This window comes from Dermacentor andersoni, chromosome 3 (genome assembly GCF_023375885.2).
Source record: "Dermacentor andersoni chromosome 3, qqDerAnde1_hic_scaffold, whole genome shotgun sequence".
Taxonomy (NCBI): domain Eukaryota; kingdom Metazoa; phylum Arthropoda; class Arachnida; order Ixodida; family Ixodidae; genus Dermacentor; species Dermacentor andersoni.
In genome coordinates, this window is record NC_092816.1 from 15,486,130 (window position 1) to 15,512,707 (window position 26,578).

At 45.9% G+C, this 26,578-nt stretch overlaps 1 protein-coding gene across 1 annotated transcript; it reads left to right on the forward strand.

The window, feature by feature from the left end:
• Positions 1-25,688, forward strand: LOC126520901 (E3 ubiquitin-protein ligase RNF34-like). The gene is made up of 5 exons (XM_050169728.3): positions 1-175; positions 690-1,055; positions 6,383-6,637; positions 13,370-13,622; positions 24,004-25,688. The coding sequence occupies exons 2-5, from the start codon at positions 693-695 to the stop codon at positions 24,174-24,176; spliced, it is 1,044 nt and encodes a 347-aa protein (XP_050025685.2). The 5' UTR covers positions 1-175; positions 690-692; the 3' UTR covers positions 24,177-25,688.
• The last annotated feature ends 890 nt before the right edge of the window (positions 25,689-26,578 follow it).

Below are 26,578 nucleotides of genomic sequence, written 5' to 3' on the forward strand. Positions count from 1 at the left end.
TTCAGTCAGCCATGAGTCAGCCGCATCCAGCGGCCGATAATGGCGTTGTTGCGGGTGCCGTCTGTGCATTTCATCAGCTGTTGCTTCGGAATATAAGTGTGAAGAGACGTACTAATTAACCACATGCTCCGAGTACAGAAACGCGACCTTTCGTGCCAACGGATCTAAAAAAAAAGTGAGTAGTCCGCTTCCTAAGCTTCCTTTTTTTTGGAAGCTGTGCTCGTAGTTTCGAAATGCACACCTTCTCGTTAAGACAACGGGGCGTATCGTCGAAGAGTGCCTTTATTTCATCTTAGCCTCAGCTTGACTACCTAAAGCAGCGCAAATACTGTCTTGTCATACTGAGGAGGTGCCCTAGGCTTTGTTTTTCGCCAAGCAAGCGCCCCCTTGCTCTGACAGCTATCTAGGCAAGTGTCACATAGGACAAATATTTAAAAATCTTTCTATGCACCGTAGGGTTCGCGCAGATCGTATATCAGGGCGCCACAGTTTGCTGCCCGGTTAAATGTAATATTGAATTAAGCGGGTTGTCATCGTCGCAGCACGGGAGCGCAGGCATGTTGTAGTGCATACTCTTGTTTGCGTTTTACCGTTTCGCATTTGGTTGACTATGACCGTTTGTGTCTCATGCCGTGTCCTGCGTAACCGCGCTCAACGCAGTGCAAATTATGCGCCTTCATTTGTCACAGGCTATGGGCGCGCCAGCCTTCATGAAGGAATTCCGCGAATTCATGAACCTGCACAGTGACGGAAGCCTGTTCGGAGGCAGTGCCCAGGCCCGGCTCGGCAGTTGTGATAGCTGCCTGACCAAGTTCGGGCTGCTCAAGCGGCGCCACGCATGCGACCAGTGCGGCACGGACTTCTGCGCGGCGTGCGTGCGTGGCCGGCGCTGCCCGCGCTGCCGGGCGCTGGCAGCCGGCCGGCCCGCACTGCTTGCGCTGCGTCCTCGGGACCTGCGCGCGCTGCTGCACGCCCGGGGCCTAGCACCACCGCTGGGGGCTCGCGAGAAGGCCGAGCTCGTCGACCTGCTGCTGCTCGAGTCTACCGCCAGCCCGGTATAGTGCTTATGTCATCAGAGCCAACGAGCGTGTTGCAGCTGACGTCGAGACGTACAGCCCTTAAAGCCAACGAGCTAGCGCGTTTGTCGTAAAATAATTGTTCCCCGTGAATAGTCTCTGCATCTCTAGCAGACAACCGTTTCCTGTGGTTGCGTAGTACATCGGCATTATTTTCATCAACAACGGCTGTCGCCGTGCCTCGAAAGTGCAAGCCAATTACTGTAGCTCCTTTAACAGTGCCCCATTTTATATTCAGTGTTGATCACAAGGTAGCCTGTGCGTATATTACAATATTTTGGCCAGATGTATTGCTTCATAGCGCAACAGAGGACATATTAGCAATAGGGTGGTACAAACGGTAATGTGCGAATTCACAGCTATATTATTTTCAGTTAGAGCATGTGGCTTAAAGACCCAACAGAAAACAAACCCTTCTTCTGCTATGCTACAATGTAACGCATCTAGCCACAGCGCTCCATGACAGCATCACTAGTCTATTACAAAAACTCATGCAGAAGTAGGTCACCTGCCACAGTGGCCCAGAAGCTATGGCATTGTACTGCTGAGCTTGAGGTTGCGGGTTTGATGCTGGCTGTGGCGGCTGCTTATTGATGGGGGCTAAATGTAAAAACGCTCGGCTACTTAGTTTAGAATTCAGGGGGAACTGAGCCAGTTGGTAGGTGTTTATTGTTAAAGGGCAGCTCCGGCAGTATTTCAATGTCTAATAATGTTAATAAAGATTTGGATATATGTTCTCTTTTGCATTCTGATTATCTGTGCCAAACTATATAGCTGCAAGTTGTTTTGTCTTCCTGAAAATGAATTTTAAAAATTGGTTGCGTTCCCTACTCACGACTTTCTACAGGCTTTACTTCTTTGGTGTTAACACTACGTGTACTGTGTATTAGCATGTGTACCGCGTGTTTACATCATAGTAGTGTAGGATGTGACATCATTGACTCATCGTGGCGTCGCACGAAGCAGCTACCTGTTTCAGTTTTGGTATCTCGTTTATTGGTTACATAAAATTATTCATGAAGTTCTAAGCAAATTGAACCACCCTACCAGTGACAGGACTGCCAATGCCATTTGAAAATGATAATATTCTAATATGGTTTAAAAAAAGAACACTGGAGTTGCCCTTTAACTTTTCAGCATGAAAATACTATGCAAGGACTAAAGAGAGAACCACACGACACGAATGCCGACTATCAAAGAAACGTATGTAATTACATATTTGGCTATGCACTGTTGTGTCTGCGGCTGCACGCTGGATTTAGATCGCACTTCACTTCTATTCAACCACAATGACCAATTCACCGAAAAAATCGTTAAGGCATATTGTATAAGCAAGAATGGGACTTCTTGTGTGGGCCAGTCCTCATTGTTGCATGACAAAGAGGTTTTCTTTTGGATAGCAATGGATAACAATCAGTATATGCTTTATTTATTTATATTTTTTTACCATCAGTACTGCTTATCGTAATTTTCCTCTGTAATGCCCTTCCACAGCAACAACTTGCATGCAGTAGAAGTGTGCATCCTTGTTTTTGATCTTTTACTTAACATTTTCTTCAAATAAAATGTTCAGTTGATAGTGCTTGTGTCATATGGTTATCTCTCCAGTCCTTGTTTGGTTTTTTCGCATACATACATGAGGTGCACGGAACACCATGTGCTCAAAATTAATTCAGTGTGGGGGACTCTTATAACCGAAGCAGGTCAGCGTATTCAGGATTGCATTGACGTCAGTGCTGATGCATTGATAAAGATCCATGCACCTCTCCTGATTGTTGTGAACTGTGCCAATGGGACTCTGCATATATTTCATGTTTGACACTGCTCCGATTGAAAGCCTGTGTAAAGCCTAATGCCTTGATGAAATTACACACTGGGTTCAAATGACACAACATTCAGGCACTCGGCATGAATCAGAAGAGCTCTTTGTACAGTTAAACCTTGATATAACGAAGTAGGTAAAATTGGCAATTTGCTTCGTTATGTTGAAATTCGACCCTTTTATGCTAATAAGTACAGTCGCCGATCGACTTTTCTTGCAGGGGGCCACAGGGCTTTCCGAATTATCAGGCAATCGAAGAAAGCAGTTTTCGGTAAATTTCGGTGTTGGCGATGAATGATATGGTTTCATGCCACGTCGACAATATTTTCATGCCAGTGGTACGAATCAAGTGAAGCCAGCCATGCTTTTGCGAGCACTCCTCCCCCGCAGCTGATGGTGTCGCCCGCACTGGGACGATGCTATCATGGAAAGTGCCGGCAATGGGGAGCGAATACTTCGGCTGCCTCTCGCTCCAATGAGTCACCAAAACTCAAGGCTACATAACTTCCAATGCTAAACACCATGCGCCAAAAGTCCCGAAGTGCCTCCCCTGCCCCTCGCGTGTGCTTGATCGCGTTATAAAGAGCAAGCTCCGCTCTCCCTTTTTCCCTTTGCTCGCATGGGAGGGCGGCACTCGTGAAGCCACCACTCCTGGCACACTTTCATTCATACCTAAAGCATAACATGTGCGGGCCATAAGATCTTATTCCACTTGGACTTTATATGGAGCAGGATGCGGCTTGTTGTGGCTAGGGTGGTGTTCCGGGCACAGAATCCACCAAGCCCATTGGCTACTACGTCGGGTTGTAGAAAATGAAGGAAAAAGGGTTTATTTAGCTTTAGGCTTATTTAGCAAAATGGCACTATTCCCTTCCAGAATGCAGCTGGTATCTCGGTGGAAGATATTTTAATGCTTTTAGAAACCTGTATTAATAGCACTTTTATCAGTTTTGACCAACACTTCATTCTGCAGAAATGTGGAATCTGCATCGGCTCGTACAGTGCACCGCTTTTGTGCAACATTTTTTTTAGCTACCATAGACAAAGCACTTGATGAGACGTTTGCAGGTGCGTCTTTAAACATTTCAAATGTTTCTAGATATATGGATGACTTTTTCATTCTTTTTAACAGGCAAGGCAGTTTAACTACCTGTGTCAGCATTCTGGCCATTTTAGACCACTCGGTGAAGGGCTTTCTTTTACTCACAAACTTCCACTACACAATTCCCTTCGTTTTTTAGACCTAAGCATTTCCTTCACAAAAGGCCACGCATGCTGGTAGTACTTCCCTCGGGCACAGAAGGGTTTGGTGCCATATGACTCCTCCCAGTCAAAGATTGTAAAACGAGGAGCAGCGATGCTTTGTTTAGAATCGGCTCTCCACAAGTTGTGTGTGCACAGGATTCAGCTTGCTTTTGGCCATCAGATCTCCGGTCTTAACTGACTCAATGGTAACGCCAGCGGTGGAAACCCTCCTGCAGAAGGTAAAAGAATCTAGGAGCAAAGCAAGGGCGAGGATGACTACTATGGCCATAAGACCTGAAGTGGTCACTCACAACCTAGGAAAGGTGGCAGGCAGGTTTGGAGTTCCCCTTGTCTTTTTAGCCCCTTTTAAGCTGGTGTGGTTCTGCCCTCGCACCTCCTGTTATTCTAAAGGAAGGCAAGGCTGTGGCAAGAACCATACCAAGCCCTATGCAAAATTCAATGTAAGAGTTGTGTACAAAACCTCCGTGGCGTGGGGACAGTCCTACATAGGGCAGACGAGATGGTGCCTGAATGATCGAGCTAGGGAACATGAACAAAAGTTAATGAAAGATGAATTGGCACACTTGCCTCTGCACTGCCATGCCTGCCCCTGTGCACCACTTTTCCAGGAGATAAAGATTCTGGGGAGAAGGGGAGTACGGTAGCGCGATTCAAAGACGGGACAACAGAAGACACAAAGGGACACACACACAGCGCTACCGTACTCCCCTTGAAGATGCATTACCAACAAGCCCACATTGCAACCCTTGTGATCTGGGGAGAAGCCAGGACCAGACTGCACACAAACTGATTGAGGCATATCACATAAAAAAGAAAGACCAAGGCTGTGTTAGTGACACTTCCATTAGGTTGTTTCAATCAGAGATAGATTTTTTTAATAATTGGTTGCTCCTCTAGGCTGATGAGTGTTCTTGCTGCTGCGTTCTGCACATGTTCTATTTGTCTATATATTGCCATGGGTTGCCGTGAATAAACCAGTTGAAAGTTGCTGCCCTGTCATTTTTGTGTTCTCTTCAGCTGTCCCAGTCTTTATTTGTGGCCAGTATGATATGCAGTAAACACCAACTAGGCCAAACTGGAGTTCTTCTACAGCTGGCTAGTAGCAGGCCATGCTAAGTGCAATGTTTCATATGTCTGAGTGGCTTCTCTGGTTTTGTCTCCCATGCTTGGTAAAGTAGCTACACAATGTTTGACCAATACAGGCCAAGGTGACAAGGCTGTGTTCATTTTAGGTTGTCCAGAGTCTCATTTTCCTTCATGTACTCCATGTACTCATGTACTCTTTGGTGCTTGTACAAAGGTGCACAAAGTTGAGCTGCAGCTGATACAGTTGACTTCTGTTAAATTGATCCTGACAGGACCGACAAAATTGGTCAAATTAATCGGTGGGTTGAACTAAAACAAATTGCAAAAAAAAAATGCCCATAACACGTTTCACTTAGTAATATATCTGCTTTTAAAGTTAGCTTCGCTGCACTACAGCTGTGTTATGCGGTGAAGCATACCAAGTGGCGAAAGTTGCCACTATTACGGAACAGAACAGATGCTAGGTCCTAGCATCTGTTCCTTAATTTACACATGCACCCTCTTCAGTCACAGTACGAGCACTGAGAGGCCTAATAAGGTTACCGACAGGCCTTCAGAGTTTTACATAGACCCCCACTCTTTTGTTGGCTTTAGACGTCCATGGTTTTTCTTTAGACACATGGTTTTTTTCCGCATTCTCGGGGCACGGCATGTATGCACGCCTATTATTAAGAAACTTGTACTAAGCCCTGTTAAAGGTCTGATATACGAGACATGCATGGCAGTTGAAATGAGAGCAGGAATTGCCTCAGCAATGTCAGAAACAGCTCTGAATGGCTGCCAGTATGCTTATTGGGCATGTAGGTGCTCATACTGGAACTGGAGACAGTGTGTGCACACCTGTATAATGAAGGAATGGATACTATGTCTTGGGAATCACAGTGGTCCCTTACCATTCTTGGTAGGCTTCACCAGAATAAATGCTTCACCGTGTAACATATATGCATGATTGCATAACATGCCTGTATTGCAGCTAAGCTAACCAGTCAAGTTCGAGTTATCCAGCCAATTTTGATATCAAGATAATGGTGGTTTGAGCCCATAGGAATGTATAGGTGCTGGTTGGGACTTTTGGCCAGGATCAAATTAACCGAAAAAATTGATTATTGGACTTCTACTGTACTATGTGCAGGAGGCTTCCACAGGAGCAAGGGTGGAACAAGAATGGCCAGAGCAGCCAGGTTGGACAGAGCGACCTCCATGGTCGGAGCAACTAGAAAGGCCACAGCGTCCAGAACGGCCGGAACAGCGACAATGTTCAGAGGTGCCAGAGCACGCAGAAAGGCAAGGAGAACGAGCTGAGGTGCCATTACAGGCAGACGCAACACCCACAGCTTATGTTCCACCACCCCGATGGGGTGGGCCATTCCCTGGCATGTCCTCTGAGGTGAGCTTGCCATTCATAGTTCTGTATACGTAAACTCACTAGTGGCTGAGCTTGTGTTTTCTTTCATTTAGCAGCACTAATGCGTAGTAAGGCTGTTACAGAAGTAGAAAAATTACAGCAAATTGAAATGCATTGATACATGTAAAAGCTAATGAATTCTATGCACCCAAAGCCTGTGCAAACCTAATATAATGAAGTGCCCTGTATGAAAATAATTATTCACAAAACTTTCGACACAACTCGGAAAATGACGCTATGCAAGCTGAATAAAACTGCACCTGCCATGTAAAATATGTTTTAAGAGCTTAAAATCACCGTACATAACTTTGCTAACATATTTAAAGAATATGATATGGCACATGCAGCAGCATCACCAGTGCATTTCACTTTCTTTTCATGAGGAAGGAAACTTTAGTTCAAATGATGACTTCGGGCACAAGGAAAAGGATTCAAATAGGGAATGTCATTGTCCAGAGGGTTCATTTGTGCAAATTTCAGTATGGGTGGAATTGTTTGTATGAACGTGTCCATGGAAAGTTTAGTAAAGTAGCTTAACTTTTCCTAACTTGAACTGTTGAAAATCAAAGTCAGCGTTTTATATTTGGGACTCCCTAGGGACTGCAAAAATGTAGCGAAACTTCGGACAGCCCCCAAAAATAAATTCACGCAGAAAACACCACTTTATAGGTATCTCTAGGATGGAGAAGGTCAATGACAAAGTAGCAGGCTCCTGAAACTCTGGAAATGCATCATTGAGGTGGCTCTGAAAGGAAGCTCATTTAAGAAATTTCTAAGGGGGAAAAAAATCATTCCCAGAGCAAGTCAAGTACCATCAATCAAAGTGCCGACAAAGTGCCGTCACTGCACAGTTTCTTATTTAGTGCTTGTAGCTTTAACCACTTCCCTCGCTAATCTCTTTTTGACCCTGAGGGTAAATAAGCAAAATAAATAGATATAGCCGGCGCGGCATAGTGGCTTGAAAAACTGATCAATTCGCTTTTGTTTGACATTGTGCTTGTGCACGATAACATCTGCTTGAACTTTGGCTGGGGTCATGCCGTCACTGTACACTGATGACAGCGAAGAAATTGGTTCACATTTCATTGAGCTTGCGGATTTCTTCATTCATCAGCAGCTCCATCATCAGCAGGCTCTTTAACCGCTTCAGCACAGGCAGGGAGGCCAGTGTGCGGAAAGCAATTAGCGACTCTTTCTTGCTTGACGCTTTCTGAAGCAGCTTTAAGCATTTTATATTGTGCCAAACAGGTTATTATTCAGCTCTTCATTCATTCGAAGCCGAACAAAGTAGCCTCTCGATTAGCTTTCGCTTGTGGAGAATCTTCAATGCAGGAGTGATGCCATGATCTAGTAGCTGGAGCTTGGATGTGGTACTTGGCAGCACAAACTTGAGCTCCAAGTTGCTGAATGGCACACTTGCATAGTGTGCCGAGTAATTGTCAACGGAAGAGGCACACTTTCTGATGCTGATCCTCATGCTCTATCCCAGTTCCTCAACCATTTCTCAAACCGTGCACGTGTCACCCACGATTTTCTGTTCATAACATAGGAGACTGAAAGGTAGCAGCAGTTTTTTATGTAGTTCGGTGTTTTGAACTTTCTTGTCATGTATGGACAAAGCTTCATTATGCCATTCATGTTTGCAGTAAGCAGGACCGCTATGAGGGATTTCTTCTGCTTCCCACCATGACGACTCTGCCCGTAGATGACATCTTTCAGATGAAGCATGTTTCATCCACATTAAAAATTAAACTGTCTCTCGGTTGGTACAGTGGAACCCCGTTCATACGTTTTTCACCGGACCGGGAAAAAAAAAACTTAACAGCCGGGAAAACGCAACAGTGAGGAAAGCTCCGACAATGAATGAAAAAAGTGCAGCTTCAACTATAGACAATTTATTTCCACAGAGTGTGCTTAGGACTTAAAGAAGTCTACAATGGGGGCTTGCCGTTTCTTTCGCTCGCTAGAAATCGCCACACGTTTCTCAATAGCCTGGAAGGCCGCATTGCTGTCAGCGTCGCTGTGAGGTGCGACGTACCTGCGGAGGAGGTCCAGAGCCGCGACGGCTTCTCCAAAGCTAGGATTTGGCAACTCCCCGGCATCATGCAGCTCGTGCTCCTCGTCGTCACCGCGCCACGGCAATGGCAACGGACGAAGGAATATCCGCGGGAAATTTTGCCCTCTTTGGCGTAATCATGCTAACGTGCTAACGATTGTTTAGTATTGCCGCGGAGCGCGCGTGTCCGAGCCGCCCGGTTGCGCGCGGCGCGGCATGGTTTCACGAGAAATGTAAACAAGAGAGGAGAGCTGGCCCGATAAGCGGAGCAACGCCATGAGCAACGCCAACTTCAGGCTTCACTTTAGCTTCACACAGAGTGACGTCAGGGCCACTCCCGAATTTCCTTCCTCCGTGAGTCGGCCCGTCCAAAAACCATGCCGTGACCGTAATCACAGTGATGATAGTGACAGCATTTTTCAGGAATGGCCACTTAGTGGCGGCCTCTCGAACTGGCGTGCGGCTTCTTGCAGCCAGTTCTATAGCCAAGCCCGGCCAAAACTCGTCAAAAGCCAAAATGGCAGTTGGAGCGCGTTGCCTACTTTAGCCGAGGCGGGTTCGGGGTGCTAAGTTGCGACGTATCATGCGGGAACGTTTTCATAGCTACTACGTAACAGCGGGGTTCCTTATACATTGGATCCTATGGAAGCTATGCCGGGACCAGATGAAAACGACGTAGCAGCCGGGAAAACGCAGCAGTGAGGAACGTAACAGCGGGGTTCTACTGTACTTGGCAAGAATCTGAGGCCACTCTTTTTTCAGCCACTTATCCATTGCTTTGGTGTTGGCGACTCACTTTCTCCTAAGACGTGTTTTCCTAATGTGTCGTAGTGGTTCTTGAAGCACTGTAGCCACTCCACACTGGAATTGAAATCTTTTGCGTCAAGAATGAATGTAAAGTCGCTTTCCTTTTTTGCTGTTGCATTGGCCCAACACTGAAAAATATTCCGAGCCATGACGTCAACAAATGACCCGCATATTTCCATATTTTCAAAGACAGGGGACCGAACTCTACATGCATTGAAACGCTTGCCTCCATCCTTCTCAATCTCCTTCATTGACTTTAGAAGCGAGCTTAATGTGCTGCTGGGTATCTTAAATGCTTCATCAATGGCTCACTTCTCTTCTTTCAACCTGCTGAATAATATTGAGCTTTGTCACATATATCTGTGTAGTTAATTTCGAATTTTCCACCATTGTCACGGCACACAACGCTGACAAGCTGCAGACCACCAAACACAAAAAGGCAACCAGCGGAAGCAAGAAATGGCGATGAGCCAAGTCATCCACACTGTCTACTGCTCACGCCACTATGCTCTAGTTACGCTTCAGGCGCATTGAAATTAAAAATGGCAATGGCCAGTCGCAAGAGCTCACCATGCCATTGCAAACTGCTGCTGTGCTGCAGAGAAGCCTAATGCACTATTTTGAAGCACTTGTACTCCTGCCCTGGAAAATTTGCTATATCCATTGCACAATTAAAAACATTAACTATAAATTTTTTTAAATGTGTGTAATTCTTGAGAATATTGGCTGGAGTTTGACATAACAAATAATTCGTTATATGTGCATTCATTCCATCAAAGTCCATTTGTATTGACAATTCATTTGTCACACTATTTTTCAAATTTTGCAAGTATAATTCAGTTATATTTGGCCATCACTGGTTGAAATATTGCCATAGAAATGCAGTCATCGGCAGACAGCCTGATAGGTACAGAAATGTTGTTAGTTAATTTATAAATAGCAAAAAAGAAAAAAAAAGGTGCGTTGCCTAAGACATCAGAGGTACATCAGAAGTAATGCCAGCTGTGATTTGCAGTTTCCAGTCTGACCGTATTGTTCCCTGCAGTTGAGATAAGGTGAAAAAAATGCAGATAGATTAGGATTCTTACCACTGTATTCAAAAATGCATCTTATTTTTGAAGCCTAAACGTGACATGATCTACATAACTCCTACTGTGAACATTTCCAAGATGCTCATTGTGCAGCCTTCAGCGTGTTCACAACACACATCATTGAGATCCAAGTCCAGCATGGTCTTCAAGTTTCAATTTCTGAATACGGAGGTTAAAGGTATTATCAATTTTAAGTAATCATTTTGTGTAAGAAACTTTATGAAATATCTTAGCAATATCTAGAAGTACTAGGGTTGCAGAAATTTTCAATTTTGAAGTGAAGTTGAATAATGAAACACAAGTGCAAATTGAATATTTTTCGTATATGAATACTCTTGATGTTGTAAAAGTAATTTTTTTCACCAACCAGAGGTATGGAGGAAAAAAGTAAGTTTATTGCACAGCAAATAATACACAAGAAAATTAAGCTTTATGGTCAACACAGTTCTCTAGTACAACACTTTTAAATGGCAGTGTCATAACTACAGCTATTTAATGTTGTGAAAGAATAGCTGCTCGATATGTTTGGGAAGCAGCGACACCCTCCTGCATGTTGCAGTTCTTTCTCACACCGAAAAGAGCTGCTCACTTTGCAAGCCTGCATGTTGCAATTTCATCATGCAGATATCTTTAAGCCTGTGCTTGTGGCAGTGAAAATTGTTGTTGTTTGAGGAGCTTATCAGTCTTTCCATAGTGCTGATGTGGAAGGAACCTCTTTAGAAGCTTTCGTTGTTGAGGTCATATCTGACTTCTTTGGTGTTTAAATTTTCTGTGCTTCTTCTAAAACTCGATTTTATATCTAGTTTGCCATTGAAGCATTCTAGTGGTACTCAGCTACTCAAGAATTAGAGAATGAGGGTGAAATGCTTGTAGTTTGGAAACCGTGTTTTTAGGCGCTTAGCCAGATTTGTAGCAGACAGAGGTTTATACCTGATAGATGGTGTTGTCCAGATGCATGAAGAGGCAGCATAGTGTGGGTACTTGACTGATAGTGTTGGGTAGCCATAAGCACCAGCAAGGGCCTTGTGACAGTGCCACCTTCCAATGTTTGATATGCCTCACTGCACGGCAGTATGCTTCACTGTATACAGTTATGTACTTTGCCACATAACACAGGTGTAAGCGGTGAAGCTGACTTAAAGAACCGACTGTGGCAGTGTTGGGGGGTTTGAATAGTAACAAGATGGAAAATTGGGTGCGTTGGGGAAGCTTCATGGTAGCTACAGATGCAGACAAAAGGAATTGAAGGTGACACAATATGGCGCTGACTGAAACTGAAGTTTATTGGAAGAAAACATTCAATATATACCACACATCACACATAAAATAGTAAAGTGTCTTTCGAATAGAATCAAATACTAACCGATTTGAATTGGATATTTGCACACTGATAAAAAATGTGTTAGTTTATAATTTTGGAGTGTTTATTGACTTTCTGTAAGCTGTGTAAAGTCTAGTTCCAAAGCCATGTTGGCGTTATTATATGCTCTTACATGCTGAAATGATTTGGACATGCATTCCTGGGGGAAATCGGATGATAGTTACTACAGTACTGCCACTTTCTCAATGGGTGTGATTTTTGTGCACTTTCAGTTAGTCAGTCAGTTTTTTATTTGCAGGAAAATCGCATCATCCTGCGGGTGGCAGAGACTAAAGGCATGATTGCCTGACGAGGTCTCTGCACCCGTAACAAAAGGAGCAGTCTACAGCAGTACAGCAGAGAGCTGGTACAAAAAAGAGAAGCGGCGTTACAAATAGTACATGCATACATCCTACACCATACATACATCATACATCCTATACAATATGGCTGTACTTAAGCACTGTGGACAGTTTATTTTTAAAAGTCACCTTGAAGATTCGCTCATATCACATATGCTCTGAGAAAGGAACTAAGAATGGACAATTCAAATATATAAGTGAAGTAGTTGCATACCTATTCCTGTAGCATAACAAAAACGCTCTTGAAATTTGCATGAGGCCAGGAGGTTTCTGCATTTATATTAAGAGATATAGTATGCCATGCTCATATCGTTTAAGGGGTCCCTATATCTGATAAGTCTGCAAAGGTGAGCAAAGCTCCATAATCTTTATAAAAATGGAAACAAAAGAGCTAATAAAAGTAGCCACACATTCACTGTCACTGCTGTTTGCTTCAGCTCATTTTTTTCGGGAAGTAATCACTGCCAGAACCTGCCAGTAGCCTTAGCAAGAAATTGCCTTAACACTTTCCTGCCTCTGAGAAAGCTAGTTGTTTTTGGGTGGTCAATTAAATACTTTTTCCTCAGACTCATATCCTTCATATTAAAGAGTATAGTACCAAATTGTAGAGGAAGAAATTCTTTTACCAATGGTACTAGGCAGTTCGAATAAAAATGCGAAACTCCATGTTGAAATCTTACAAATCGAAGTTGTCTTCTGCGTCAGTGCTGTGGTCATCGTTCAAAAACTTGTGTTCAGATCCATCTGAATTTTCATAAATGCGATGGTTCCATGGCGGGGCAGTGCGCCGTGTCGCTGCCATCTTGGGAACTACGAGTGCTCATCACCCTGACTATGCCCGAACTCTGGGCGTGGTTTAAAAATTACATGCCAGAAAAAGAAAATGGGAAGGTGAAACTTAGGAAATAGTTTCTATTTAGCCCATTAGATGATACTAGCTATCCAAGAGCACTCGGAGAGCAGCAAATTGTGAATTTGAATGCATGAAGTGTAGTGACTGAGAGCAAGAACTGCTTACAAAGGTACTGGCCTTTACAGGAGCCTGTTCCAGAACCCGCTGAGAGCAGCAGCAGTGGCTCTGGAAATGGTGCAGACATACCACCACCATCGGCTCCACAGTGTGAAATGGCTCTTGAACATTATGAAAGCTTAGATGAGCTGGGCCAGCTCACGGTGATGCAGATGAAGCTTATGCTGACACGCAACTTCGTCGACTACCGTGGCTGCTGCGAGAAAGCCGAGCTGCTTGAGAAGCTAAGCTGGCTGTGGCAACAGAAGCGCAAGCATCAAGGTATGCCACCACTCAAGTGCCTTTTTGACCAGCGTACCATTGTAACCCCCTAACCTTACTGAATATAGTTAAATAGACTTAGTTTCGTGACTCGCAGTTGTACCAATATCTTGTTCTTCACCATTACTACATGACATTATTGTTATTGTTGTTGAAGTTGCTGTTTGTGTGCATTAGAGAGCATGCAAGGATCACAGGTCATGTCAAGCACATCACTTGCAATAACACACACTCGAAACCCGCTACAGTTGTGTCCCGCTACAACAAAATTGATGGGGCACGCAAAATATTTCGTTGTCGTGATATTCTCAGATACATAGGCGACACATGACTCGCTGATGCAAAAAGTAAGCTTTAATTCCAAAAATCGGTCAGCTTAGCTTGTTTGCACTTCTTGCCAAGCGATGGCACAATGAGCCTCTTGCATGCTGCCAGCAGAGCCATTGCCTCATCGTCGTCCTGGGACCCGATGCAATGCCTGATTGTATCGAATGCATCCATGACCTGCGATCTAGTCGGTGTTCCGGGCTCACATTGTGCGGCTTTTTCATCTTCGTCCGACGAAACACAGTATTCCCGAACACTCTTCAGGATTTCTTAGTCTATCAATTCTTCGTGCACCACCATGCACAAGTCAGCTTGTATGTACTCGTTGGGATGTACATTGGCAGGCACATCTCCACTTCCCTGCAGGGCTGCCCAGGCAGCTGCAACTTCATCAGACGACGACCCGTCTTCATCGCTACCTTTGTTCTCAGAGTCCAAAGTCTCGGCAGCCTGCACAGTGCACCCAGCATGGCGGAAGCAGTTGCAGATTATGGCGCTTATTGTTGTGCACCACGAGGCGGCAGTCATTTGGAGCACCATAAAGGGGCCCACCTTTGTTTCAAAGCTTAACTGTGTGTTCAGAAGCAGCCTTTGAATAAGGCGATCACGGTAGGCCCGCTTAACGCTCTGGATGACTAGTTGGTCGAGGAGTTGAATGGTAGAGGTGCAGTTCGGTGGGAAAAACTTTTAACTGCATGTTTTCCAGCTCAGCGTCCTCTGTCATGGGGGGGGGGGGAACAATTGTCTAAAAGTAGACAAACCATTCAGCCTTGCCTGCCCATGTCCTCGTTGAAGGCTTCGACCCACTCTCCGAAAACATCTCGGGTGATCCACGCCCGAGTGTTAGTCGCGTACTTCATGGGAAGGCTCCGACTTCCTGTGAAGCAGCATGGTTTGGCACTTTTTCCGATGACCAAAAGCGGCCGCTTGTCTCTACTGTCCATATTAGCACAGAGGAGCATGGTTATTCTCTTCTTACTGTGTTTGCCTCTATGGCAGCGCAGCTCCTTAAAATCCGGGGTCCTGGTGGGCAGCATCTCGTAGAAGAGCCGGTCTCGTCGGCATTATAAATATCTGATGGTGTGTAGTCTTTCAGAATGCCTACGAGGCTGGCTGACATCCACTTAGTTGCACCATCACTATCCGCCAAAGCGGCTTCACCGCACAATACTTTGCTGATGATGCTGTGAAGTGACTTGAATCTGTACAGCCAACCTATGCTGGCCTTAAAGTCATTTATTCCTAACATGCAGACATAATCCAGTGCTTTTTGCTGCACAACATCACCGCTAAGGGCAATTTTCTTGGCCCGCATCTCCAAGAACCAGGTGTAAACTGCCTTGTCCAAAGCCTCGTGCACCGGCTAAGTCACTTTCTTGCGCTTTGCTGACATCCCTGAAGCTAGCACTTTGGCTATAGCATCCTTGCTCTTCAATATTGCCGAAAGAGAGCTCGCCGGAATTCCCAATTCTTCCACGATGACTGATTTTTTTTGGACAATAACTCGAGCCTTCTCTTCTAGTGACAAAAACTTTCGTTTCTTTGTCTGCTGTGACATGCTTCAGCTGACGATCCAAAAGCTTCGTGAGACAATGACCAAATGGCCTGCAATCATTCGTTGTGAAGCGTGCGTTGCCCGAACGCCTTGTCGCACCCTACTGGGATTTGACCTCTCAACCGCTACTGTGTATAGTAATTGGTGTTGTACACCGGAGCCATTTTCACCACACTTTGTATTAAATGAATAATTGGAAATGTTATAAAAATAAAATTATTGGGTATACGGTATTTGTACGTGCACCATTTTCCTAACCAATATGACCCAAAACGTTTCTTCAGAGCTCGGATGCCCCTTCAGAAGATCACGGAGCATCGCCGTCACCAATGCGGCATGACTGCTTTCTGTATTGTTTTTGTTGTGTCATGGCTCGAGCAACTCCAGTTTGTGTTTATTTTTGTGCTATCAAGGTCGATGGTTTGTCAAGGCAGGAAATAGTTATAGGGGTTTCGATGAGCTATGGTTTCAATAATTTTTCTCACGTTTGCTGTATAAAAACTTTCTTGAAGTGGAAATATGTCCACGAAGTAGTTCATTTTGGAGAGAATTTCCATGCATTATGTTCAATCGGACAGTGACAGGGTATGAAAAAAACCTTCATTGTGGCAAAAATTTCTTTAAAGTGGGCTTTGTTGTGCTAGAATTTGACTGTATAACGAAACCCTGTGGCAACGAAATTTTCACAACAACAAAATATCTTTGTAACCCCTGCAAATGTTCACAGGATTAATGCATTTCGTACCTTTCGATAACGAAATGTCGCTTTACTATAATCCAGCATCAGTGAAATTTGCCAGAACGTAATCCTGCCTATTACTGTATTCATTCGAATCTAGGCCAATAGTTCTTTTTTTTTTTTCTTTTTTCAAATAATCATATTCCAAACTCTAGGGTTGGCTTAGATTCGAGGATTTAAAAAAAACGCGCCAGTTTTTCATTGAAACTGCTAAATATGGTGCATAACCAGCGCCATCTAGAAAAGTCAGTATCGAAGCCGCTACTAGCCATGCCAGTAGCCAACCGTGCACAAGCGAGGTCGCCATTTTGACCTGTGTTGTGTCGGCCGTATCGGTGTGCGGTGTGGTGTTATCGCGATGGCACCAAGCAGGAGTGCCACTACAATGCCGCTTTCAAGCGAGAAGTTGTGATAGCCGCAGAGGCATCGTCGAATTTTCAAGCCGGGCAGGACTTCAGCGTCGACGAGAAAAACGTCCATCGTTGGAGGGTACAACAGCAGCTTTTTGTATGCGCCGTAACGAGGATGGCATTTAGCGGACCAAAGAAAGGCTGTCACCACGAAGTGGAGACAGTTTTGGCCGACTTTGTTCGGACGCAGAGAGCAGCTGCCCTTCCAGTGACAATAGAAGTGCTCCAAGCGAAAGCTAGGGAACTTTCGAGGGAGCGAGGCCTAACGCCAAAGGGTTTCAAAGCCAGACGGGGCTGGCTTCAGAAATTCATGAAGCGCTTCGGCTTCAGCCTCCGACATCGCACTTCAATCACCCAGAAGCTGCCAAGCGATTTCGAAGAAAAGCTGATAGCTTTTCAGTGCTACGTGTTGCGATAGAGAGAAGCGGCAGGCTACAACCTTGGGCAAATCGGCAACGCTGACCAGACGGCTGTGCATTTGGTATGCTAGTGGCATACACCGTGAATGAAAAGGGTGTCAAGGAGGTGAAGGTGGGCTCTGCGGGCTACGAGAAGCAGCGCGCAACTGTTATGCTGTGCTGCACAGCTGAGGTAACAACCCAAGGTAATTTTTCTATGCAAATGAGGGGGAGAGTACTATTACTAGTACAAATGTGAATAATGCCCACCATTTTCCATAAAGACACGTAAAGCCTAAAAAGAGAATTGGAATAACGTGTACAGTGCAGTCCACTTATAACGATATCGAGAAAGACGAAAAATATGATCGTTATAACCGATGATCGCTATATCTGGACTGCAGTTATCAAAAAAAAAAAATTACACGCGTTTGCGCTCTTTACCTTTGCAGCTCTGAACTCGAATTCGCTACTTGCTCTAAAGAATAGATGATGTATACAGCAGGCCGTGAAAAACAAACTTTATTTCTAGCGCCAATGACCGTGTCAAGGATTAGGCGCGCCGAAATAGTCCGAAATCTGCACTTGCTTTTGCGGCAGCTTCAGCTTCACAACCGTGGTGTGCATGGATTCCAGCTGCTGCGCGAACACTGGCGGCAATCTTTTAGCATGCACAAAATCAATTAAGGAGTCGATCGACGACAGTGCACTTTGCGTGGACATCGTGGTCGGGGTCAAGGAGCCACTGTCGATCTCGTCACTGTCGCTGATGCCGTCGCCACCGTCGCACAACTTTGCGTCTGTCAAGACAGCACATCTTCGGCGATCGCCTCGTCGGTGACCTCATTGCAGAACGAGGCAGCACTGTCTGCAGTCAAAAACTCCTCCTTCGGCACACCACCTGTGTCACCAGTAGGAACGAGCTCCCAGAGCTCGGTTATGTCAGCGACTTCCACCGGGTCGGTCTCAGCGGGTTGGGGAAGTTCGTCCTTACGCACAAAGCCTGCCTTCTTGAAGCAATTGGTGATGAACCATTGGTAAAGCACCTCTTCACCATCGGCGTACAAAGGGTCTCTAACCCCTTTTCCGCTGATCGGAATGGCCGCTGATAGCTCCTGCCTTCACAATCGCGGTGCTCCCGGTTTTCAAGATGGTTGATATCGTTAACTGGACGAGCTCATACTTCTTCACGAGGGCGCTCACCTTGAAGCCGCATCGAGAGTCCTGCAATATATCCATCTTCGTGTCAAGCGACACAGCTTTGCGATTTGTCGGCGCCATCTTCGAACTGGGTTGAACCGTTGGTTGCACGCTGCTTCGGTGGCGTCAGCCTGCTATCGCGAGAGAGACGCCGGATGATAGTGATCTAAGGAAAGCAAGAGACGCGGGACGGGCGCCGCCGCGCCGCATTGCTTGTCGCTTCTCTTTTTCTTTCTCTCTCTTTCGGAGCGACTGTGGCCGACGCGCATGAAGCAGCTAGCGCCATCTTGTGGCGCGCTGCGCCAACGTTGGCTGCGCCTACTCGTGCGCGGGCGGGGCGAGACGCGCTGCGCGGTAATGGCGGCAGATACGAACTTACAGAGGTAAACATCGCCTCGCCTCGACATCGTTCGTTTCAGGGAACTAAGCAACGCAAACGTTACGATTATTTGGCACGGAAAACGCCGTCCAGACTGCAAAATTTTGATCGTTATATCCGATATGCGGTGAATAACCGATCGTTATAAATGGTTTTTTTCCCCATAGACCTAATGCATAAAATGACACTCTCATGTCGACCCATCGTTATAACCGATATATCGTTATATGTGGTATCGTTATAAGTGGACTGCACTGTATGTCACAGGTATGCCCTGTGAAATACACCTCTTCTTTACTTAGCAAACAAACAACCACATCAAATGGACTCGCGCATGAAAGAAGCGCTGGAAGAACACTGCCAAGAACAAGTAAGCAAGTGAAAGTGTAAAATAAATATTTCTAGTGGCGTTTTTTGAATTAGCTCTGGAAGAATTATAGAGAGATATATATTTTCGGAACAACCACAGTCCTCTTGCATCTCTCGTTTACTGCTCTACCAAATTGAGAGCCAAAAACGACTCGTATTGTTATTTGGGAAGTTGCGTAACAATGCGTGGTCATCAATCCCGCACAACTGCCTAGAGCACAGGATGCTGTGGTTCTAGACGTTCTGCACCCTCCGCGGAAGGTTAGAAAAACACCCACGTTAGCATAGCAGGGAAGTGGCTACGTCAGGCGGCTTGATTGATAACTGTAGAAGCGTCATTCAAAACACGCAAAATTATTCTCCACTTCCGGCAGCGTTTTCTCTACTTCCTTTTTAAGTAAAAAGATGTTGATCCATAAATATTTTCACAAACAATTTTCGCTTTTCCTCCCTGTTTAGCTGTTGCCTTGGCTTTCTTCCTTAGTAGATCGCTTAATTTCTCATCTCCTTGCGATTCTTGTTTCCAGTTGCCAATTTTACACGATAAGTGCTGTACAGTTTAGGGAAAACCAGACGAGGTAATGGGCGACAGTCATGTTGCTTATGGGTTGAATGGTTTGATTATGGGCGCTGTTTCGCCATATTTTATTTCCCACCTTATCTAACCCATGTCGCGGATATATGGCTCCGGGGATCTGTCAGCGTCATGGAGAGCCGTCACTCGAGGAAATAATGAAGTAAAAAGAATATTTAAATGCAACTGGCGTTTTCTCCGCCCACAAATCGTTCCACAAGCATACAGACCAGCTGACTATGAACCGAATCCCTTTCCTGGCCCCTGGATCAGTCTAAACAAAGAAGGTTGAACTAATGAAGCAACAGCGACGCGCGTGATCGTTGAATAGATGGTGACATAAGGATTGGGTTGGGCATTATAAATAAAATAAAATATTATAACTAAAATAATAAACTACGCCCTGCCTGGTGCAATGATGGTGACAGAAAGTAAGAGAGGCATAAAAGAGAGATGCCTCGACCTGCATCAGATATGGTGACAAATGAATTCCTGTTGAGTTAATTGCACGGGCATCTAATCGATGAGAAAACTGACTTCCGCACTCCACGAGATGCTGATAACTACCGCTATCCAAAAGGAGTGAAAAAATTGACAACCATTCTGCTCTCTTAAGATGGAATGGCAGCGAAAGCTGACGACAGTCAAAGCTCTCAAACGAAAAGCAGAGTGTTTCACCACCGCTGCGAGGCGACCTGAAGATAGTGCAATATCGGACCGACCCACGGCGGAGGTGAAGCAGGCGTTAAGCTCTCGCCATACCTGGGTCCATCACAAAGGTAGTGCAATGCTGGGCTGACCCGCGGTGTAGGTGAAGCAGGCATTAAGAACTCCCCATACGTAGGCCGATCCCGAAGATATTGCAATACCGGGCCCACTTGCAGCGGAGGTGAAGCAGACTTTAAGCGCTCGCCATACCTGGGTCCATCACAAAGGTAGTGCAATGCTGGGCCGACCCGCGGTGTAGGTGAAGCAGGCATTAAGAACTCCCCATACGTAGGCCGATCCCAAAGATATTGCAATACCGGGCCCACTTACGGCGGAGGTGAAGCAGACGTTAAGCGCTCGCCATACCTGTGTCCATCACAAACGTAGTGCAATGCTGGGCCGACCCGCGGTGTAGGTGAAGCAGGCATTAAGAACACCCCATACCTAGGCCGATCCTGAAGATATTTCAATGCCGGGCCCACTTGCTGGGAGGTGAAGCAGACGTTAAGCGCTCGCCATACCTGTGTCCATCACAAACGTAGTGCAATGCTGGGCCGACCCGCGGTGTAGGTGAAGCAGGCATTAAGAACACCCCATACGTAGGCCGATCCTGAAGATATTTCAATGCCGGGCCCACTTGCTGGGAGGTGAAGCAGACGTTAAGCGCTCGCCATACCTGGGTCCATCACAAAGGTAGTGCAATGCTGGGCCGACCCGCGGTGTAGGTGAAGCAGGCATTAAGAACTCCCCATACGTAGGCCGATCCTGAAGATATTTCAATGCCGGGCCCACTTGCTGGGAGGTGAAGCAGACGTTAAGCGCTCGCCATACCTGGGTCCATCACAAAGGTAGTGCAATGCTGGGCCGACCCGCGGTGTAGGTGAAGCAGGCATTAAGAACACCCCATACGTAGGCCGATCCTGAAGATATTTCAATGCCGAGCCCACTTGCTGGGAGGTGAAGCAGACGTTAAGCGCTCGCCATACCTGGGTCCATCACAAAGGTAGTGCAATGCTGGGCCGACCCGCGGTGTAGGTGAAGCAGGCATTAAGAACACCCCATACGTAGGCCGATCCTGAAGATATTTCAATGCCGGGCCCACTTGCTGGGAGGTGAAGCAGACGTTAAGCGCTCGCCATACCTGGGTCCATCACAAAGGTAGTGCAATGCTGGGCCGACCCGCGGTGTAGGTGAAGCAGGCATTAAGAACACCCCATACGTAGGCCGATCCTGAAGATATTTCAATGCCGGGCCCACTTGCTGGGAGGTGAAGCAGACGTTAAGCGCTCGCCATACCTGGGTCCATCACAAAGGTAGTGCAATGCTGGGCCGACCCGCGGTGTAGGTGAAGCAGGCATTAAGAACTCCCCATACGTAGGCCGATCCCAAAGATATTGCAATACCGGGCCCACTTGCAGCGGAGGTGAAGCAGACGTTAAGCGCTCGCCATACCTGGGTCCATCACAAAGGTAGTGCAATGCTGGGCTGACCCGCGGTGTAGGTGAAGCAGGCATTAAGAACTCCCCATACGTAGGCCGATCCCGAAGATATTGCAATACCGGGCCCACTTGCAGCGGAGGTGAAGCAGACGTTAAGCGCTCGCCATACCTGGGTCCATCACAAAGGTAGTGCAATGCTGGGCCGACCCGCGGTGTAGGTGAAGCAGGCATTAAGAACTCCCCATACGTAGGCCGATCCCAAAGATATTGCAATACCGGGCCCACTTACGGCGGAGGTGAAGCAGACGTTAAGCGCTCGCCATACCTGTGTCCATCACAAACGTAGTGCAATGCTGGGCCGACCCGCGGTGTAGGTGAAGCAGGCATTAAGAACACCCCATACGTAGGCCGATCCTGAAGATATTTCAATGCCGGGCCCACTTGCTGGGAGGTGAAGCAGACGTTAAGCGCTCGCCATACCTGGGTCCATCACAAAGGTAGTGCAATGCTGGGCCGACCCGCGGTGTAGGTGAAGCAGGCATTAAGAACTCCCCATACGTAGGCCGATCCCAAAGATATTGCAATACCAGGCCCACTTGCGGCGGAGGTGAAGCAGACGTTAAGCGCTCGCCATACCTGGGTCCATCACAAAGGTAGTGCAATGCTGGGCTGACCCGCGGTGTAGGTGAAGCAGGCATTAAGAACTCTCCATACGTAGGCCGATCCCGAAGATATTGCAATACCGGGCCCACTTGCAGCGGAGGTGAAGCAGACGTTACGTACCCTTGGGTACGTGCCTGAATCAAGAGTTCATATATACCAACATAAAATTTTTGTTTCTCACATTATGGTCACCCTTTCAATATAGGTCCCTCAGAAGAATTGGAATCTGCAGTAAAAAAAATCAGCCCTGGGCGGTCGCATATGGTGAAAAAAATCGACCCTCAAAGGGTTACCATATTTACACAACTGTAAGTCAACTTGAATTTACTAAGTCGACCCCCCCCATATCGCGTGTGACAGGGAAAAAAGAAAAGCATACCCGAGGGCGCATTCGATAACAAAGATTTATTGGTAGCAAGCATGGTCGCTGGAGTACTTGTCTGCACTTGTCCTCACTAGCGCTGCCATCGTCATCGCTGCTGCGGTCCCACAGTGCGTCGTCGTCCAGCGAAATTCCACGTTTGGCAAACGACCGCACCATGACATCTTGTGGAACAGCAGCCCACGCCGAATGCATCCAACTACATGCAGCCGTCAAGAAGGCTCTTTTGACAGGTTCGGTTGGCGTAAGCTCATGGTCTTCTGCTTCCAACCACTCATACTCACGGCAGAGCAGGTCCTTAACAGGTGAAGATCCGGGCTTGTTTCATGACCATGTCACACTTCACAGGCAGGGACGGATCGCACATTTCAGCGACATACGCCTCAAGTTTGGCCTATAGCTCCGGAAAGCGTCCCCACTTTGGCCCGTGGGAAATTCTTCACTTGCTGTCACAGGTGAAAATTTTGCTTCGCTGCAGTCGCCACTCTCGCACTACCCGTTCAGAAACATCGAACTTGCGGCCCACTGCGCAGTGATTTGTTACATCGGCGTAAAGGACGGCAGCCCTCTTGAATGCTGCTGTGAACGAGCGCCATATGTTTAGTGGGCCTGGAGCACTCATGACGACTGAGGAAGCATGGAAATAGCACCTAGTCGGCAGTCGAGTCGAACGTGTCAAACTAAGAGGTACAGGGAAAGAGAAACACGTGAGCAGTGTCTGCTCTTCCATGAGCTATCGATACTCCCTGCAAGCGCCATCGTTCTGGGAGTGCCTCCACAAATGGAACAGCGGCACTTCCATCAACTATCAACACCCCCCCCATAAGTGTTGTGTGCACTGTACAACTGTAAAAAATGTTGAAAAACCCTTCCAAAAAGCTAACGAATGTGCGGGATAGCGAAAACTACGGGTAGGGCCATCGAGCAAACATAAAATTGTAACTACGTTATAGCTCTCCTGATATCTTGTTGGTCTCGCTTTTTTGGCAGTGCCATGTTTTGGTTTCGATTGCAAGTTGATCCCCCCACTTCAGATTTCCAAATCTAAAAAAAAATCGACTGAGTCGTGTAAATATGGTAAGCAACAATAAAGCGCAGTGCTTGAACTATCCTGTGTGATTCCTTTCAGAGCAATGCTTACTTGGCTGTGTCATATTGGTTTCAGTTCTAGCCTGACATTCATGGCACTGCTAAGTTGTTTAATTATAGTGAAAAGCCTTTACCTTGCTCTGATGCAGGGGATGCATTGTGCGAAGAGGATGTTTGTAAAATCTGCATGGAGGGCTGCGTGGACTGTGTGATCCTGGACTGTGGCCACATGTGCACCTGCACAGGCTGTGGCAAGCAGCTGAGCGAGTGCCCTATCTGCCGCCAATATGTTGTACGCGTCGTGCACGTGTTCCGTGCGTGACCCCAGAGGAGAGGGGAGCAGTACTGTATGGCCAATGCTGCTGACATCAAGCTGTGCTTCTGCAGAGAACAATATGTCCAGAAGTGCAAGGACTTGCGAGAACATGTGCAGCAGAGTGATAAGCTCCAAAATGGACAAACTCTCTGGTAGTACACAGTTTTAATCTTGAGTTGGCATCGAAACAGCATGTGCTGTCACTGCAGAATGCTGACGACCGGAGGTGCAGTTATAGTTGTACCCATAATTAGTGACAGTTTCTTGTAGGCAAGCAGCAGACTGTATGAGTGCTTTAAATTTGTTCTTTGTGGCAACAAGAGCAGACACACCATCAATGTCGAGGCAAGCAGAGGTGGCTGGGGTCTGGCGATGTTCTTGGGCTGTAGCATCCTACGCTTCCAGGTTGTGGTGGCATTGCTTAACACCACAATATTAAATTTGTGCAGTGTTATGCCCTCCAAGGCAACTTCCTTTGCATGCTGCTAATGCTATACTGCTGTGTTCCTTGGTTTTATTGTAATTGTAAGCAGTTCTGCAGGAGATAGCAGAAAAAGAATAAGACAGGCTGGATTTTTTGTTTATGGTATTTCATAATATTATTACTGTGGTGTTGCAACCTACCTAAGGAAACAGAACAATCAACAATTCTAGTGTGTCTAGTTGCTGTAGGTAACTGAATTTTCGTTCATCAATTTTATTACTGCTTGCAATGTGTTGGAGTCTTTTAAACAGATGTGTAATGGTAATGATTGCAAGAGGATTTTGTTATGGCTTTCTTGCTTCTTTATTCTGCACTATAAAAAATTGGTAACATGACTGTATTGTAACGATTCTGATTATGGTAATCGAAGGTGGACATAAACACTTGTGCTATTGTACACCTGTAAAGGTTAGTACTCATTTGCTTTTTGTAAAGATGCGCTGCAATTATTTGATGTAATAGAAAGATGTCTTCAGGCAATAGCTGTTTCCTTTCCACTCTACAAACCTTTAGTTCCTTCTTGAGATTCACTTATCTGCTGCAGCTGCTCATAAGAGTGTAGTTAATACATTGCTATAATATTGTAACGTCTTGATGAGCATTTTTCTGTGTATATCACTCAGTAATGAATTTTAATTCAAGTTTGTCACAATCTAAGCTTCATTTGAATGACTAGTAATACTGGAGGCATGAAGTCATCGCATAAACAGTATGTTGGTCAACGTGAAGCAGTTGGATGCTTTGTCTGGGGCATTAGGAATGCTCTTGTACAATTTCTTACAAAAGTAAAAGTGTGTGAAGTCAGCAGTTTGGTGGCTCCCACGTAATGGTGAGGGCTGAAAATTATTTTCGTCATGAAAGTTAATCTATTATTGAAGTGGCACACTGGGGGAATTGCAGCGTAACATCATCAGTTCATACCTGACAAAAATGTGGCATAACTACGCACTTCATGGCAGTACAGTACACACCTACCAGTAGCTACAAATTGTATTTTTGTGTGCTGCCACCAATAAAGAAATGAGATGCTACAATGATTGTTAATTAAAATACTCACTTAGAGGAATATCCTTTTTTTTTTCTCAAAGTGGTGAAAAACAATGCTGGCTCCTTTGCATGATCATCCGACAGAACACAGGCAATACAGAACAGCAGTTTAGGAACTAGTAGGGGAGCTCAATGGGAGAGCAGACAAGGTATGATGTGTGTATGTATTACTTGCCTGTGCAATGATTGAGAACCAATGACACTAATATGTGTACATAAATTTAGGTGCATGTTAAAGAACCCCAGGTGGTCCAAATTTCCGGAGTCTCCCACTACGGCCTCCTCATAATTAGATCGTGGTTTTGGCACGTAAAACCCCATAACTTGGCGCTACTTTTCAATATGGTACCAGCTGATGCATGGTGCAGATAATCCCATGCAATTTGTGTGCAGTGCATTGCCTACTAAGTGCATGCTGTCCTTTTGCCGAGGCTCATGTTGTGTGCATTCGTGCGAGCTTTTGTCTCTATGCATGTAGAGAAAGACACTCGCATTAATGTGTGCGAGCTTCTGTTGGTGCACAGATTGTGGTACATAACTTGGTGAGCAAACGTAGCGATTGCGTTCTGTGGGCTACAAAGTTCTTCAGCACATTTGGGCTGTCGGAAGCACACAGCATGCTTCCAATACAACTTCACACAATGCAACGCGCACTGCCAAGCAGACAGGTGAATATGCTTATCATAATAGGGTTAGCGGCTGTAGGTTATACAGACCTGCCCTTTGGTAGTCATGTTCTTTGCTGAAGCTGCCACCACACCTTCAGTGCATTTTTGATGCTTATCCATAAAGGTGTCATTGCATTCACACCAAAGCTGCAACCAGCGAAAGACTAACCTGCACACTTTCAAGAAAAGTGGCCAAAAAAAGTGTCGCA